The following is a 19,360-nucleotide window of genomic DNA, read 5'->3' as shown; positions in this document are numbered from 1 at the left end:
TGACCATCAGCAGCCCTCCCTCCTGCCTGGGCCTGGCGATCTAGGGGCGGTAACCCCCGTTATGCCTCTCCAGATGGCCTCAGTCTTCCACCTGGCTTGTCCGCTCCAGGCGCACCCTATCCCTGCAATGAAACCACTTTTTTTTTTTTTAATCTTGGCTTGTTTACAAAATTTATTTTGCTGATGTCATGCTATGTGTTGGTTTGGTTTGCGGTTTGGTTTTTTTGCAATTATACACGATAACCACCATCTTCATTATGTAACTTAAAGTTCTCCCTTAAAGCAGAGTTGGTTCTTCTTTTCTGGTGAGACCCTCAGCAGGGTGCAGTGGTACAGGGGCATGCAAACGATCCCTGGGGAGAAAGAAAATCAAACTGTGTTATGGCTAATGCAGGTAATTTGGAAACAGAGCCACAGAGCAGGAAAGGAATTGAACTGAGACACTCTCATCCCAGCCTGAAACCCAGAAGAGGAAATTCCTTGCAGCCTCTGTGAAGAGGACCGTCAAGTGTGCCCTGAGTCCTCGTGGGGACAGAACACTCAGCGTTTCTGGGGAGCGACGCATTTTCTGGTCTGGTTCCTCAGTCCCTGGTGAGGTCTTCCTGACAGCAGCCAAAGCCTTCCCTCCTTGTCTCTCTTCACAGGTTTACAGTAGGGGGTTACGGCTCCTTCCACCCCAGCCCCAGCCCCGTGTCTTTTCTTCTTCTCCAACTTTTCACCGAAAACATGCAGATCTCCAGCATCATGGTGCAAGGAGCCACTGGGAGCACTGCACGGTCAGGGTGGGTCTTGAGGCCGGTCCGTCCCCGTGCGGGTGGACTGGTGCAGCAGCAGGCGCCGCGGCTCACCTGGACTGGAGTGCGCCCACTGGGGCTGTGTTGACCTCTGCTGGCCCGCTGGTTCACGTGTACGTTTTCAGTCCTGTAAAACCCCGGCTCTCTGATACACACTTGTGCTCACCTGTCTTCTGCCGTTCAGCCCCAACACAGCGCAGTGTGCAGCTTCGGGAAACCATGAGAGCTTGTCACGGTCAGCATTTGGTCAAAAGACTGCAGCTGCTGAAACCCACAGGCTGCCAGAGAGTTCTCCAGCAAACAGGGTTTACTGGGGTCAGCAGTGGGTTGCAGATCAAGTAATGCAAACGTGATGGGCCATGTGTGAGTCCCCACAGGGCAAAGGAGGGAGAACTCTTCTACAGAGGGCAACAAAAGTTGGGAGGGACGCAGTGAACAAAAAGAGCGCGCATTTTCATCGGCTGAATCCTTGCGGGGAAAGAGACGGCGTCTTTCTTCCTCCTGTTAGGCTCGGCTGTCCCCGCGGGGCATGGGAGCGCCCCCCGCTGGCCTCCCAGTTCTATTTAATTAAGGTTTCTGTTCATTAATTTTCACAAAGCCTCATTTGGTGCCTCTGACACACATACAATTTCTGAATGGAAGGCGTTACAGCTTCAGGGTCAGAAGTCATTTGGGGTTGACTTTCCCACTGATTGTTACATCTTTTAGGTCCACCCTCTGTGATCACCTATTCCTTCCCTGGGTCTGTGTTTTTGTCCATAAATGAATCACCTTGATGTAGGAGCTCTGCAATTTCCAACATTACATCATCCGGAAGCTTGGACACTTGGCCAGGGCAGTAATGGTCACCGTGTGGACTGACCTGCACAGAGGCTTCCCAAAGAGGCAGATAAGGTCCTAAGCACTTTACAGACACGATCTCATCCTCTTGATAAACCTGAGTCGTGTGGTAGGTGCTGTGCTCCACTTCACACGTGAAGGAACGGGGCACTGGAGAGGTTCAGAGTGAGGGCAAGGCGGCGGGCAGCTGGGCTCCAAGCCCTGCCTCACCTCAGGCCTCGCAGATCCCGTGAGCAAAGGCCTTCCCCCCAAGTTCACCTACTCAGTGAGTGAGTATTGTGCTAAGCCGAACTCAGTCGATAATATCACGGGAGAACGCGGATAAGCTGTTGATGTGTGGGATGAACACAGCCATGCCACCTAGAAACCTAAGAGAAACACATGGTAGTTTTTCTTCTTATTCTAAAATTAGTTCCGAGCCTCCCTTTTTTAGGAATTTCAACTGTGTCTACAAATTATTGAGCCTTATGTTTCCCTAGGCCGGTAATAAATGGAATAAAATGGAACAATAGACAGAGATTAGAAATGCCTTGGGCTGACCAGGTCTGAAAAGAAATAGATAGCTCTATTGTCCTGAAGGTGGCATGGCTGGAAATACCATTTTTAGTGCTCTGGGTTCCCCATCTTTATATACAGATGATAATAATAATAATAATGATAATGATAATAATAATAATAATATTAGCAAACCACTTGGAGAAAAACATATTTTGCAACTTTTAAAGAAATATTATAAAGTTATTATAAATTATTTCATTGCCAAACAAAAATATATAATATCACCTCAAAAATCCAGATTTAACCCCGTTAAGGCAAAAAAAGAAAAAGAAAGAAAGAAAGAAAACCACACACACACAAAAATCCTAGTGTGTTTCTGTTATGCTCCCAGTTCAAAACCAAATCATGTTTAAAAGGACTGCCAGTCCTTTCAGAACCAAGCTTGACTCACCTGACCACATGATTTGGTTTCTCCCGGTTCGTTTTTGAGGAAGATTGGGTGACAGGTGTTCAGCCAGGACCTTTTGTACTACGTTTCTCAATGATTAATGGGGCCCCAGCACAAGAGTGGAGTTTTAGAAAAGAAACAGGAGATGCTCTGTTGAACAGACGGGGAACTTCTCTGCACCGGAAAGTCGGTCTCATTTCAGAAAGGGGATCTCTTACCAAAGAATACACGCTCACGGAAAATACAGCTATTCATGAAAACGAAGTCCAAGAGCAGTAAAAGAAAGGGAAATTGAGGTGCCTGCCGCTGAAACCTTAGTTCAGGCAACGTGAGCCGAAAAGCCAAGGGGAAGCAGGCTCGCGGGGGCTGCTGACACCAGATCGCAAAACAAGAGCACAAACTGCAAAGACTCCAGACCATTCAGGCATCGAGTAGCCATTGACTAGGTGCTGAAATCGTGCAGAAAGTCTTTTAAATCTTTCGGAGATCATGAGAGGCCATGACAATACTGTCTAGACGGAGGCTGAGTCACTGGGTAGAGAGTGCAGAGGAAGGAAAGATTAATATGAGCCCATGAGATGAAGACAGTCAGCCTAAAAGTAGAAGTAAACCGGGGCAAGCTCATATGACCGGAAACTGAGTTTTTTCTGGAATAGCAGAAGAATTGTAATTCAGGAAACCTAGCAGTGTGAGCACTACAGGTGAGTCCTCTGAGGGTCCGGGGGCAGCTGTACCTCTGGGCAAGGAGCACAAAGAGGGGGAGGGAGGCCAAAGTCCAAGCAGTAAGTTCGACAGCTTGAGGATGGGGAGAGGTCCTTGGTGGACGTTCACTGGCCGAGGAATAACTCAGGGTCTTCTGTAACCCAGGCGTTTGTGGGAGATCGGGCTCCCCATTCTGAAGTGTCATTCCTCTGAGGGTCCATGCACGGGACTCTCCCCTTCATACTCCCCAGTTCCACCTCAGATCAAAATCTCCTCACACATCTAATAAAGGAGGGACCTAATGTCTCAGACCCCTGGTTTTTCTACAACTTTTGTTTGGGGAATCAAGTCCCATCCATCCTCTCAAATCCACTTCGGTCATGTCCCACCGACGGACCGGCCAGCCCACTCTCCTGTGCCCCTAACAAACGCCACCATTTCAGGCGACACTGACCCTATGACACATTTTCTAGCTGTCTTTCCACTGCCTTGAGACCCTGTGCCCCGCAAGGAACCCATCTTGGATACACGACCAGCGGGACCCAGCCTTGCCTCACCCACCCCCCAAGGACGCCAGGCTGCTCTTTTTGTGGCCATCTCAGGGGCCAGGATGCCCCACTCCTGACCCCCCACCCCACCCCATCTCAACCTCCTATTTGTCGATTTTATTAAATCCTTATTTAATCACTTTTCCATATTCCCAGATAATTAAGATTCATTACTAATTGCAGTCATAACTCAGGACCTAGACTGAATTTCATTAACGTCCTCTTAGTGAAATAGACCGATCACGTAACAATAGATTCAAAGCACTGAACCGAAGTCAACATTGTTAAGATGCCCACTCTTTTCAGATTGATTTATAGACTCAACACAGTCCCTACCAGTTCCTGAGCGCATTTACAGAAGTGCGGAGAGACTGGTTCAATTTGTTTTCAGCTCAAAAATCAACCACTTTGAGGTTGATTTACATATAATAAAACACACTCACTGAAAGATACGGTTTGGTAAACAACGGTGAATACATACACCTGAGTAACCATCGTATCAATCAAGATGCAAACACTGTATCATCCCCAAAAGTTCCTTGCGCTACAGTCTCACCTGCCCCCAGCTCTAGGCAACCACCTATCTGCTTTCTGGTGCCCGAAGTCAGATTTGCCTCTTCTACTTGTATTTCATATAAACGGAATTATATAGAATATACTCTTCTGTGTCTGGTTTCTTTATCTCAGCAAAATGCTATTGAGAAATCTTTTTTTTTCCTTTGTTTCTTTTTTTAACTTTTTTTAATTGAGTTATAGTCATTTTACAATGTTGTGTCAAATTCCAGCATAGAGCACAATTTTTTAGTTATACATGAACATACATATATTCATTGTCACATTTTTTTCGCTGTGAGCTACCATAAGATCTTGTATATATTTCCCTGTGCTACACAGTATGATCTTGTTTACCTATTCTACATTTTGAAATCCCAGTCTGTCCCTTCCCACCCCCCCTCTCCCTTGGCAACCACAAGTTTGTATTCTATGTCTATGAGTCTGTTTCTGTTTTGTATTTATGTTGGGCTTTTTTTAATTCCACATATGAGCAATCTCTTCTGGTATTTTTCTTTCTCTTTCTGGCTTACTTCACTTAGACTGACATTCTCCAGGGACATCCATGTTGCTGCAAATGACGTTATGTTGTCAGTTTTTATGGCTGAATAGTATTCCATTGTATAAATATACCACATCTTCTTTATCCAGTCACCTGTTGATGGACGTTTAGGCTGTCTCCATGTCTTGGCTATTGTAAACAGTGCTGCTATGAACATTGGGGTGCAGGTGTCATTTTGAAGTAGGGTTCCTTCTAGATAGATGCCCAGGAGTGGGATTCCTGGGTCATATGGTAAGTCTATTCCTAGTCTTTTGAGGAATCTCCATACTGTTTCCCACAGTGACTACACCAAGCTGCATTCCCACCAGCAGTGCAGGAGGGTTCCCCTTTCTCCACAGCCTCTCCAGCATTTGTCATTTGTGGACTTTTGAATGACGGCCATTCTGACTGATGTGAGGTGATAATTCATTGTAGTTTTGATTTGCACTTCTCTGATAATTAGTGATACTGAGCATTTTTACATGTGCCTGTTGATCATTTGTATTTCTTCCTTGGAGAACTGCTAGTTTAGACCTTCTGCCCGAGAAATCTTAATGCCCCTGCCTGCATCAGGCATTTGCCCCATTTCGTTGCTGAGTAGTACTTCACTGTGCTGACAGGCCACGCTCTGCTCATCCACTCCCCTGCTGATGGGCATTTGGGTTGTGTCCTGTTTTCATCTGTGACAAATAAAACTGCTCTGCACGTCCACGCACGTCGTCATGTGCACGCACTGTCATCCCTCTCGGGTAAATACCCGGAAGGGAGTGCTGGAGCAAACTCAGGTGGTAGGTTTACTTGCCCAAGAAATTAGCAAACTGTTTTCACACAGTTTATGAAGATGATGAGAAAGACATTGCAGGGAGGGACGAGAGCAGCAGGCCCCCGGGGGAAGGGGAGAGGCCCCACGCCTGGATTCCTTGAGGGGCCTCCTATCTTCCCTGGAAACAGCGCAGGGATCCTGGCACATTTGACCGTCTTTGGCTCCCTCTTGTGGACAATCCCTGCACAGCAAGCATTTCCCTTCAATGGACGCTGACCAGATCCACGATTCTGTTACACAGACAGAAATCAAACGTTTAGGTAAAATAACTATGACTCAAAAAAAAAAAAAAAAAAAAAGTGTTAAAAAAAAATCATTTAGGAGGCCAGCCAACAAAGAAAAGTGGGAAAAGGCAGGAATCTCCAGGGTCCAAATGTAACCTTTTGCTCATTACGCCCTCATTTCAATAAAATTAGCCTTGCAGATCAGAGGTACCCATCATGCGCCGACACCATGGCACTTCGGATCCAGACTAAATGAGGACAGAAACCCCTCCTCCCTCTGGGAAGGTGGGGCTAGGATGAAAATCAGGGACTACGACCCCCAGCCCTTCCCTCCCTAATGAATATTCCACCCATTTATTCTGACACCCTGTGTAACCAACTTGCCGAAGAAACTCAGGGCCACCGCTCACCGGAGCCTGCCCGCCCTCCCCCTGAGAGTGTGCTGTCCATCCTTTAATAAATCCCCACTTTACTTTCTTAACCTGCACGTCTCGTCTCTGAATTCTTTCCGGGACGGGACAAGAACCTGGACATCGGCTACATCTGCCGGCGACACGTCGGCTGCATCCTTCCCTCTGTGGAAGTTTAGAGAATATTCCATCGCTACCCCGACAAGAGATTAAAAACATTTATAAACAAGCATTTCTAACTGCTGGCATGCCAATAGGCTTCAGCTTCAAATTTGGAGCCCCTACCCACACCTTCTCTGTCTGCATAGAAGCCAAGGACACACAAAAGGACCTGCCCTCACATGTGCTCTCACGGCCCAAGCTGCCCGCTCTGCTGAGGCCAGTGACACTGGGGCGAGGCCCACACCAGGCCACGGCGGAGTCCCTCAGAGCGCGCAGGCCTTGGGGACGTGGAAGGCAGAACGACTCAAAGGTGCCCTAATCCCTGGAAGGTGCGAATGTGGCATCCTAGGTGGCAGATGTGATTAAGTTAAGGGTCTTGTAGGAGACGACCCCCCCGTACCTGGGCTGGCCCCGTGCAGGTCATCAGGGTCCTTATAAGAGGGGGCGGAGGGGGATCTGACCACAGACAGAGGGAGCGACATGGACAGAGGGAAAGAGATTTGAGGATGCCGTGCCGTTGGCTTTGAAGGGGGAAACGGACCATAGCAGAGGATGCGGGTGGGCTCTGGCAGCCGGAGGAGGCAAGGAAACCGACTGTGCAGCCCCCAGAGGGAACGCGGCCCTGCCAGCCCATTATATGTATTTGTTTTTTGCTGTTTATTTTTTTTTATTGACGTATAGTCAGTTTACAACGTTGTGTTACTTTCTGGTGTACAGCACAGTGATTCAGTTATACACACATATATATATTCTTTTTCATATTTTTTTCATTACAGGCTATTACAAGGTATTGAATACAGTTCCCTGTGCTGTAGAACCTTGCTGTTTATCCATTTTATATATAGTAGTTAGTATCTGCAAATCCTGAACTCCCAATTTATCCCTCCACCTTCCTCTTTCCCCCTTGGTAACCATAAGTTTGTTTTCCATGTCTGTGAGTCTGTATTTGTTTCATTGCATTTTTTTAGATTCCTCATATAAGTGATCTCATATGGTGTTTTTCTTTCTCTTTCTGGCTTACTTCACTTAGAATGACATTCTCCAGGGACATCCATGTTGCTGCAAATGGTGTTATGTTGTCATTTTTATGGCTGAGTAGTATTCCATTGTGTGTATATACACCCCTTCTTCTTTACCCGGTCATCTGTCGATGGACATTTAGGTTGCTTCCAGGTCTCCTGCCAACCCATTTTAGACTCTGACCTCCATACTGTGAAAGAATATATTTGTCACAGCAGCAGTCAGAACCTAATGCAGGCTTGAAAGGGTTAAATGATGGACTCTCTGTTTACTGAAAGGAGAGAAGGACGTGCTCCTCCCCCACCCTCTCCTTAGGGTGTCTCCTTGAAGACACAGTAACAGCCTCAGTAGGAGACCCGACATCCCAGTTCTATAGTTCAAGGTCAAGGCCTCTGACCCTTGGAACCGTGGTCACACACCTCCAGAATTAACTTAGGGTCACTCACAGGTGTGCCAGAGACAAGCAACCGCTCGAATATCAAGAATATTTCCACTGTTTTTTCCTCTACTTGTACAAATGTGTGTGAAATTCTCAGCAGACTTTAGAAATCTGCTCACACTCGCACAATAATAAACCCTCCCTCCCTCCCTGTGTCTGCCTCTCCCCACCCGTCCCCCTGCTGGTCCAGAGGACGGGTCTTCTGGTGCTTTCTTCCCCCACCAGGGCCCCATGGCCATAGGATGTCCAATACTCCTGAAGTCACACGGGGACGGCCCAAGACCCAAGCACAAGGCATCATTTTCAGATTCCCCGGGTGAGAGCGGTTGGAGGTGAGGCCCCCAGGTGTTTCTGCTGGAAATCTAACCTGGCCGTCTGGGGTCCCCGGTGCCTCTCCAGGCTCTGCCAACAACAGGAGCAGAACTCCAGGGAGTCCAGCCTTTTGGGGGATCCCAGGTTCCTAAACTGAGAGAGATGGGTCATTAGGGGGCCTCCGCGCTCCTGCAGTTTGCAGACCCTAACAGCAGAGGGCTGAGACGGAGCGAGCACCTCTCTCTCTTGAATCTGGGAGCCGACAGCCCTCAGGTGGCTCCACAGGCCACGCCCCCAGCTGACGGCGAGGGGTCCTGGGCACTGGGTCCTGAAGTCTGAAGGGCAGCGGGGGCAGGGCAAGCCCAGGGACAAGGCTGGGACGAATGGGTGCAGCCCACAGGCCCACAGGCCCCTCTGACCCAGACAGATGTGCGGTCGGGACAGCAGCACATTCACCTGAGGACTCAGCACAGGGAGCTCACGGTCCCCCTCAAAGCTGTTCACTGCCACGCGAGTGTGGCTAATAACAGAGTAAACTTGAGAAAACACAGTCATTTCAGCCTGTGAGTGAAAACCATTGCCAGCCACATGAGTAAACAAAGAATGCTGCCACCATCGCGTCATCAGGGGCTACCGCCACCCCAGACAGCGAGCAGAGCGAACTCAGGATGGGGACAGGCAGGCAGCCCGGCCTCTGCAGCTGCCCCAGCGGTGCCCCCGAGGGGACTCAGGATGGGAAAGATCAGGACACTGGCCCTGGACAGCTAAGGGCATATCAGAGGAGTGATTTCAATGAGCCCAGACCTTTGCACCTCCCCATAGGCAGAAAAGTGTTACATTCCTTAACTTGAGATAGCTGGTTTCCTTTAATTAACACTAATCTTTTGATGTTCCGAATACCTGGGCTTTGTTGCAAAAGCTTACATATCCTGGCTTCTCCCTTGCCACCTTGGAACGGACGGACACTTCGAGCGATCTGAGAGGCTGTGTCTCTGGCTTGAGTCCTCAGAAAGTCTGCTGAATAAAATACAACTCTCAGCTTTCAGGCTGTGCATTTTATTTCAGTCAACAGGAGGGATCCCAGGGGCATATCCTCAAAAAAAAAATACATTGAAAACAGGTGTATTGTAGTCAGATCTGATACTGTTTTGAGTGCAGAGGCCCAGGAGTGACCCAACGCGCCCCGCTGCACGCAGAGGCCCTGGGCAGCCTCGTTGGGTGATGACGGTGATGGTGATGATCATGATGACACAGGAGGAGGAGGAGATGATGAGAGTCATGGCATTAAGCGTTGTTGACATCTGCCATCCATTCGCTGGCCCAGCAGGCATCTGCCGATCACGCACGTAACCGGGTCCTGCCTGGGCAGCACGGGCGAGGCGCTGTGTGACACCGCCACCTCGTGGCGAAATGCTTCATTACAAACAACCCAAAATGAAATTCACATTAAAGATCTTCCAAAGAATCGTTAACCATTGAAGCAGCTAGACATACACAACACACACGCAAAGACAGACGGACTAGACATTTCCATGTTTATAACACGTCGGGTACATTTTAATATTTTGTGATGTGTGGAGCTTTATATTCCCGAAAATCTAAAGCATTCCATTTCCTGGAGTTAAATTCTGACAGGTTTTGAAAAGAACGTGACGCAGAAAAATATCGCACACCTCTTACCCTCCCCACCAGCTCTGCTTTCCTAAGACTTACGGCAGGCTGTGTGTGTGGTGCGTTTTAATCACTGTTTTTCTGTTTATAAAAGCCGTACATGTTCATTTCGGAAAATGGCAGAATTTTATTCTTCTGGTTCCAAATCCTCTGGGAGCATTTCCTGCATTGGCGGTGGTGGGAAGGGATGCTTTCAGGATGCCCTGCACACTGGCTTCCCCCTCCCACGTGCGGGTCCGGGGCCCCGGCTGGGCAGAGGGGACTGGAGATGCTCCCACGCTGGGGTCCAGGGCCGCTCCTCACTCCCGTGCGCCTTCCCTCCTCCACCTGAGCCTGACCCGGGCTCTTCATCAGTGAGGAAGGAGGGTGACTTCCAGAGCACAGGGCGGAGGATGCTTCAACCTCAGCCGGTCTGAGGGAGCAGGAAGCCAGCTCACACACCGACGTCCCTGATGCTAAAAGTGTCTGCTGATTCTTCCTTTGCTGAGAATAGCTTGAACCCGGGGGCTGCGCTCCGGGAACGAGGTAACACACTGATAAGCTCCAAAGACTGGACGGACCCTCCAGAGTCCCAGATTCCTCGAGGTTAAAGGGAATGCTCCACCCTGTAAAACGCCCTGATGGCTATCACCTTTTCTGTTCCATCCAGTTTGTCTGTAAAACCTCAAGACCCCGACCCCAGACGGATTCACAGCCTCTGAGGCATTAGCCCGCTCTGACTCCCCTTTGCCTGGCAAAGCAATCAAGCTGCTCTTCTTGGATTCTCCCCAGACTCTGCCTCTGAGTCTTAATCCATCTTCTGGGGTGCAGAGGCCAGCTTTGAGGCACCTGAGTCTGTGCAATACTCAGAGAGAAAAGCCACAGACCACCGGACCAGAGCTGGCGAGAAACTGAAATGGGGTTCATTCACTCACTCGACAAATATTTGCTGAATTCCAATCCAATGCCAGAAACCGTGTCTAGGACACAGATGGATGGGATGGCTGGAGGTCTAGAGCTGTAATCACTGAGGCGGCTCAATGACACTCAACCACAAACCATCAGAGATAAAGTGAACACTAACAGACAACAAAGCAGAAAGAGAAAGAGATACAAACTCCTGACTGATGTGTGCGAAGCAACACTGCTCAGGGATCGGCGACCTTACCACCGAGTGTCTAACTGCCGTGGAGCATAGCCGTTAGGACGCACACCTACACTTCTACCCGTTCCAAAGTGCATTTTGCTAAAAAAAAACACTGCACGATGAAATACATGAATGTTTCATTTTTGCCTGCTCAGGTTTACTGTTTCATATTCATGAGGTGTAACTGTCATTTCCAAATTAAAAGAGAGCTGGGGGGTATAGCTCAGTGGTAGAGTGAGTGAGTGCTGAGCAGGCACGAGGTCCTGGGCTCAAAAAAAAAAAAGAAAAAAAAGACAAATGAACATAAATACAAAACAGAAACAGACTCATAGACATAGAATACAGACTTGTGGTTGCCAGAGTGGAGTGGGGTGGGAAGGGACAGACTGGGAGTTTGAAATTTGTAGATCCTGACAGGCATATGCAGAATAGATAAACAAGATTACACTGCACAGCACAGGGAAATAGATACAGGATCTTGTGGTAGCTCACAGCGAAAAAAAATGTGACAATGAACATATGTATGTTCATGTATAACTGAAAAATTGTGCTCTACACTGGAATTTGACACAACATTGTAAACTGACTATAACTCAATAAAAGAAAACTTTTTAAAAATCCCCAGTACATCCATTAAAAGTAAATTAATTAATTAATAAATAATAAATAAAAATAAACCTAATTACGTCTCCTCACCCCACCCCCAGCTGAGGGCTGGGAAGGGAGAGAGGCAGGGCAGGGAGGCAGGGAGGCAAGGAGGCGGCAGGGGTCAGGCCATGCTTAGCCGCAAAGATCACCCCATGTCTTCCTACTCTCACATCTTGATCCATCTCAACCTATTTGGGTTTTGTTCTGCCTTTGAAAGTATAGGTTTGGGTCTTTAGCGAAATTTGGGACATTTGTGGCCATTGGTTCCTTACATACTCCTCTAGTCTCTCTCATCCTCTCACCTCCCCTTCTCAGACTCCAATAATATGCACGCTAGTTCTTTTTTTGGTAGCCCTGTGGGTCCCTGAGTCTCTTCATTTCTTACCCCGGTCTGTTTCCTCTCTGTTTTTCAGACTGGATAAATTCTGTTACTCTGTCCTAAAATTAACCAATTCCATCTTCTGTCACCTCCACACTACTACTGGGGCCATCCAGAGAGCGTTTGCTTTGTTTTTATTGCGTTTTTATGTTCTGCAATTTCCATTTGAGTCTTTATTACAACTTGCGTTTTTTTTTTAATTGATATTTTATTTTTTAAATGTGTTTCAAGAGAATCCATAATTGCTTCTTGAAGTATTTTTATGATGTCTGCTTTAAAATCTTGGTCGGATAATTCCAACATCTGATTCCTTGCCACGTGGGGTGTATGGTGATGGATGGACTTCTTTCATTCAAGTTGTGGCTCTCCTGGTTTTCAGCGTGACTAGTGGCTTTCCATTGTGGCTCGGACATTTGGGGTGTTGTGTTAGAGACCCTGGATGTTATTCAATGTCCTATTTTAGCAGACAGGCCCTACACTGAGGAACAGCATGAGAGCCAGGCAGGTGTGTATGTTCAGCATCCTACAAGGACTTGCTGGCACCACCCGGGCAAAATTGGCACGGTGACTCCCATTGCCATGCTGCTGAAGGGTGGGCAAGATGTCCAGCTCCCTCCTGGCTCTACTGACACCTTCCCGATGGAGGAGGGGCACTCTTTCCACCACCTGTCCCACCTGTGGGCACCCAGCTGGGGTGGATGCTCAGCTCCCCACTGAGCCCCAGGCATCGTTCATAGAAAAAAGTTCCGAAGCGACCAGACTGAGTTACTGCACACACAGAAACACCTCAACATCAAACACGTGCCTGGGAACGAGTTCATGTTTGCATCCTTCGACGTGAGAACAGGCCCGCGTCGGGTGGGGCGGCCGACCCCAGCTCTGCCTCTCCTCTGACGACGGAAGAGGGAAAGGATGGAAGACACCCATTTAGATGAAGACTTCATGAATCCTCGTGTTTGAGACGAGAAAACCCTCAGCTCCACTTTGGAAAGTACTACTTCCTTAAAAATTATTACTTGAAGTATTAATCAGCAAACCTGCCCCTGCAATTAACTTTAAAAGACGAAGACAAAATGGTGCTGGTGACTTTTTCAAGGGCAGCTGACAGGTCTGGCCAAGTACAAATGTGGTGGCTGGAGAGACGATTCAGTTATTCTACGCTCCCCAGATACTTTTTTAAATTACATATCTTGAAGTTTTTGGTTGAAATCACATGGCCGTTAACCGCCACAGACATCAGAGAAGCTTCGTCCTATTATATATATTTTTGTGTAACTTTTAGAAGATCCAGCATTACTCTGAAAATGTTTTTATTTGTAATCCAAAGAAGGTCAGCATATTTTTCTACCTATTCAGTTATAGAAATTACCACTGAGTGATGGCTCATTAACAAAGGTTCTCTTCAAGTCAAAGGAAGGCACGTTCAGGGTCAGAGAGCAACCAATCCACGTGCAGCGCAAGACCGTTCGTTCCTTTGCAAAGTGACTGAGGGACGGACGCTCTGTTTGCATTAGGCGGCGGCTGACACGCCGAATTTCAATCATTCCACCTTCACAAAGAAACACACGCCACTTCCATTCATAAAGGTTTTCTTTAAAGTCGCACCGAAAAATAAACACGGCGCTGCTGCGAACAGATGTCTCTGCCCGAGCTCCATAGGTTTATTTCTTTCCTTTTCTTCCAAATTACAGCAGATACCACGGGGCCATCAAGTGGTCCCCCCGGCCCACACACGAGGGGGTGAAGTCACAGCCCCGAGGACGGCTTCGCTTTCCCTCTGGGGACCCTAGAGGAGGAAAGCCGCTTGCCGCTGACGTGTCGGGTCATCTGCTCCTGAGGATTCTCTGATGGTCCGGGGAACACCAGCTCATCTCCATCTACACGTATTTTAAAACAGACAAAACAACGGCCTCCTTTAAACTGTTAAGATGCCTCCCATCCCTTAACCTCACATTTTCTCACATGAATCCCACAAATGCACAAATGTCACACCACTCTGGTTTTTTGAAGTTAGAGATGGATGACTGTGGCGAATGTATCAGGAGTATAAACAGAGCGTCCATGAACAGAATTTCACGTTCATTTTAAGCCATCCTTAAAAACAAATCTAGCGTGACATTTATCTCTAAGACGACATCATGTCATTGGAAGGAGAGAACAATCGTCTTGGTCTCTTTCCACTTTGATTTGCCCTCTTATTTCTATGCTGCGTTTTTCTCCTACTGGTTTTTGTCACTAAAGGATATCAAAATAGTCTGTTACGTGGCAGGGTAAAGTGTAGAGGGCGATCATTGTGTAGATGAAACTTTTTGCAATTATTGTAACCAAGCAACGCATTTCTCCTGGAGGTGAGAGACTCTGCTCACTGCCTCCTTCCATCGTCTTTAGAACCCACAAGCCCACGACCAGCTCTGCTTTAGGTCTTTACGTCTAGAAACCAACAGACTTGCCACTCAGAAACCCGCAAAACTGTCTTACACTCCAGAAAGAAAATAAAACAGCTTGTGGTGGGTTAAATGGTGTCCTCCCCAAAGATTCTGAAGTCCTAACCCCTCCCCTCATGCAAGTGAATGTGAATTTGTTTGGAATTAGGACCTTTGCTGATGGTCAAGTTAAGATGAGGTCATGGGATGGGCCCTAAGCTAATATGATTGTGCCCTTATAAAAAGAGGACATTTAGACACAGGACACACATGAACTTATTTACAAAACAGAAACAGACTCACAGACATAGAAAACACACTTCTGGTTACTAGCGGGGAAAGGGGAGGATGGAGGGATAAATTGGGAGTTTGAGATCTGCAGATACTAACTACCATATACGAAATGAATAAACAGCAAGGTCCTACTGCACAGCACAGGGAACTATATTCAATACCTTGTCATAACCTATAATGAAAAAGAATATAAAAAGGAACATACATGTGTGTAACTGAATCACTGTGCTGTACACCAGAAAGTAACACAATATTATAAACTGATTATACCTCAAATTAAAAAAAAAAAAAAGTAACTGGAGTGTGCCACAAGTCAGTGCTTTTATCTACAAAGTTATCCGGGGGTGAAAGAGAGCCACCCTTCATCACGAGCACATCCCGGGTCTGGGGGTGAAGGGCACAGGTGCCCCTGACAGGCCCTCTCCCCTCGCTGGCTCTGCGGCCCGGGGCCGTCAGCTAGAGGCGTGGGTTCTTAGCAACAGGTCTACTAAAAAGAAATTGTTTCTTACCTGTCTTCTTATTTCTGAAATATATTAATCTAACTGTCTCCAAAAGTAAAATATTTAGGGATCCTTCACTATTCAAGGGTCGAACCTAAAATAACAAAAGACACGGTTACCATCTTAACACAAACTTGTGAAAAATTAAGCTGTGAGACTATTTGCTTATGTATAAAAAATTAAGTAGAAGGATAGTCTATTTAAACTGCCCCCCTCAAAATAACGGTGTCTCAAAAGAAACACAGAAAAATATTACTTAAAGGGAATAAATGGTGTTAAAAACTCACATTGATAAAGTTTCAGAAATTTGAATACCCTAGGTTAAAGAAATTAGAACATTACTGACTTGAATAGAAATACATTTAATTTCCAAAATGACTTTTTAAAAGTTATTAGTAATTAAAAGTTTATCCTGAGATGCATCTGCCTTGTGAATTCATTGTATCAAACAGCAAATGTGACTGATTCGTATTCAGAATGCTGGAAATGTGTATTTTAATGGTGTATACAGTGGGGCAGTCCTTACAAAAGCTTTTCCCACTGCTGGTGTGGTTCAAAGTGGAGCGGAATCTTCCAGGGCACCTAAAAGGAGGGGCTCCAACCTTTTATGGTGAACTCGGCATAATACTGACACTCCAACCTGACCAAGGTAACATACGACGAAAAGGAAATACATTCCGATCTCATTTCTAGATATTGATGCAAATAAAACTCTTCCATCAAACGTCAGAAGACAAACTCCATGTGGGCCCTCTGTACGATTTCTCCTCCCCTGAGTCACTGTGGACTCTCAAGTATTAATAAGTAAAAACGCTGTCAACTTTGTGTGTATCTCCCTGGGGAAAAAAAATAAAGTGGAGCAAAATCTCACACATAACTTGACTATTTCGTCCATCCTACTCCTGCATCAGCTCCTTCTGGATGAGTCATGCTGTGTACAGGCCACATGTTCCAGAATTTAATTATTCTTAGATCTTCAGTGGTTTGATGAATTCCATTAAACCACTTCAGTTCGCTCTTAACAAAATAGCAGGGTTTTTTTACTTTTAATTTTTTATCTATATTTTAAATTATTTGTGGTAGAGATAGAAATGTTTTTTATTTTATTGTGAATCTGTGAAATCCTGACTGATGATCCTAAAACACAGCTTTGTGTAATATACTTTTCCTGGTTTTTTTGCCAGTAAAATTTACCTTCTCAGGATGCAAGGTTATTCCAAGTGAAAGTTAGTGATACATACAAGCAACTAAACTGAATGTGGGAGGTAACAACCACATTGTATGATGTAAATATTCACCTTATATTATCTGTATAAACAGTACATTTATTTATATCATGACAATCCTACTTTAAATAATGCAACTAAATATTGCAAAATAGCTCTTGTACTAGTAATAAAATTAACCAATTTGATTTCGGTTGGCTAGTTTTACTTTTAGTTAAGCCTCCAAATGACCAAGGACACATTAGCAAGCCCAGCAAATGCACAATTGAGAAGTCCTGCCTCCGTTTTCCGTCTGTAATTCATCAGTCATATGGTCTCAAGGTCAAATCACCTTCTTGAGGGGGATGGTCTGGATCCACTCCGTGGAGTTCACATCAAAGACGTCCACCGCATTTTCACTGTACACTGAGAGATACGGGGCCTTGTAACCTGGGAGAAGGGGAGGAAGCGACAGCAAGCGTGGGCTCCATGATTCATTTTTTAATTGGAATTTTTATTAGCATAATTATAGATTCGCACGCAGTTGTAAGAAATAATACAGAAGGATCTCTTGCTCACTCTGCCTGGTTTTCCCCAATGTAACGTTTTGCAAAACGAGCATGCTGACATTGACAGAGCTAATCTATTCACCTTCAGGCAGATTTTCCCAGTTTTACTAGCACGTGTGTGTGTGTGTGTGTGTGTGTGTGTGTGTGAAGGTCTATGCGATGTTATCACCTGTGTAAGTTCCTATACCCAGCACCACAGTCAAGATACAGAATAGTTTCAAGGATTCCTAATCCCATCTATCTCCTTTCTATCTCCCCCTCCCTCCTTAATCCCTGGGAATCAGTATAACTTGTACTCATTTCTAAAATGTTGTCATTTCAAAAATGTTCTATAAATCAAATCATACAGTATTTGTGATTAATTATATCTGCTAAGCCCAAATACATTGAAAAAAAAAAAAAGCCATCAGGTTGGAAATTGAAGAGACTCTCATTATAATATTCTAATTATCATAGAGTAGCTGCCTCAAAATCTTTTTTTTTAATAGACAAGGCTGACATTAATAAAAACAGCAAATAAATGATGCACATGGGTCAAATTACAAAAATCTCCCTAACATCTTCATCTAACAGCAGCTTTAAGTCATTTCATATCATTTCAAAATCTGTAGCAGCTAAACCAGGTCAGCTCACAAGAAGAGTACGGTATGAGATTTAAAAAGTATGTGTCAAAAAAAAAAAAAAGAAAGAAAGAATAAAGAAGGATGAAAATGTGGACATGAAATTATAAAACACAATTGGGAAATTTCTGCTGTTGCTGATGGCTCTTCTAAAATTATATTATGTATATTATAAAATTAAAACATTCTAAAAAAATTTTTTTAATTTTTAAAAAGCATGTGTGGAGAATGAAATTAATGAACAAAACAGTGAAAACTTCCAGCCAGTGACATTTTTTGGACCTTTCTATTTTATTCATAACAACTCTTTATGAGTCCTAAACACTCACCTCACCATGAATATGTCTCCCCATTAAAATAACAGCAGTATAACCAACAAACCTTCCTACGCTCACATGATGCCATCTCTCTCCTTTTTCCTGCAGCCAGTTCTTGAAAGTGTCATTCACCTTTCCTGTCCTCCACTGCTCAGCCCTACCGACACCTCCGTCCATGGCAATCTGACCTGTGCCTTAACGTCTCCGTTGAAATGGCTCTCACTGCAAACCATCAACCATCAATGGACACATTTCAGTCTTTGTCTACTTGACAGCTCAGCGATCCTTGCCTCCCAGAATTCTCCTTCTCAGTTTCCTTTATGGGCCTCTCGCTCTCTGACCATCCTCCTAATATTTGCGTTTCTTGGTCCTCTGACCTTCACCCTTTTCTCTTCTCACTCTGTCTTAACTCTCGCACCGGCAGGACAAACAGCATGTCCAAGGAATCATGCTGACGATGCCAGAAACCAGTCACTGATTTCATTACCAGGAGTGAGATGACCAGACATCGTGTGCCCTGACGTGCTTCCGTGTGTCGTACACAAAACTATTCCTAGAGTATTCCTACCAGAGCCTTCAAAGCTCATTGTCAGTTGTAGGAAACTCAGGATGTCGAGGAAGAAGTTAGAAAGCACCACGAGGAAACAGACAGATCCAGATTGTAGAAAGCCCCACGGAACCACAGATCAGCGGCACAGACCACCGCCCAAGATTATGCGATACTTAAGAGGGAACTACAACATGCAACATATGCACCATTTTTGGATTCCGATTCCAAGAAATGCACTGTCAAAAGAGATGTCTTTGCGATAACCAGGGATACGTGAATATGGACTGTTAGGTGGTAAGCAAGACTCACTGGTAATTTCTTCAGGGGTGATAACAGCAATGTGGTTTTGTGGGAAAAATTCCGTCTGCATTTTCAGAGACGAATGCTCAGGAGTATAGAGCTCAAGTGTATAGACATTATAGAAAAGAATGTCTGGGATTTGTTTCCAAGTACTTCAACAACACAACAAAAGGGGAAAAAGTTAAATGATCAAATCCGTTCCCCTCCTGCCCATCTGAATCCTTTCCACCTCGTGTTTTATTAGCTCGGTAAATATCAGTGGCATCCACTCATTTGCTCAAGAAGGAAAGCTGAGAATCACTCCTGATTCTTTCATCCTTAAGCTTCCGCTTCTGATCAAGTGTGAAGTTTTGTCAATTACAGCTCCTCCACATCCCTCCGATTCTCTCCTTTCCATCCCAACTGCCTCTACCGCACGTAATTTTAACCCACAGTTTCTAGAGTG

At 45.7% G+C, this 19,360-nt stretch overlaps 1 protein-coding gene across 1 annotated transcript in view; it reads right to left on the bottom strand.

The window, feature by feature from the left end:
• Nucleotides 1–13,883: 13,883 nt before the first annotated feature.
• The window catches only part of LOC116149902 (serine/threonine-protein kinase MRCK alpha-like), a 38,218-nt gene continuing 32,741 nt past the window's right edge, over nt 13,884–19,360 (bottom strand). The window contains exons 15-17 of the mRNA XM_064482542.1: nt 16,912–17,009; nt 15,364–15,448; nt 13,884–14,014 (exon numbers count right to left, since the gene is read on the bottom strand). Of these exons, the coding sequence (XP_064338612.1) occupies nt 13,884–14,014; nt 15,364–15,448; nt 16,912–17,009 (314 nt within the window). The remainder of the gene's footprint in view (nt 14,015–15,363; nt 15,449–16,911; nt 17,010–19,360) is intronic.

This window comes from Camelus dromedarius, chromosome 36 (assembly GCF_036321535.1).
Source record: "Camelus dromedarius isolate mCamDro1 chromosome 36, mCamDro1.pat, whole genome shotgun sequence".
Lineage (NCBI taxonomy): Eukaryota > Metazoa > Chordata > Mammalia > Artiodactyla > Camelidae > Camelus > Camelus dromedarius.
The sequence above is the reverse complement of the archived record's forward strand: the minus strand, read 5'-3'. Positions and strand labels throughout refer to the sequence as shown.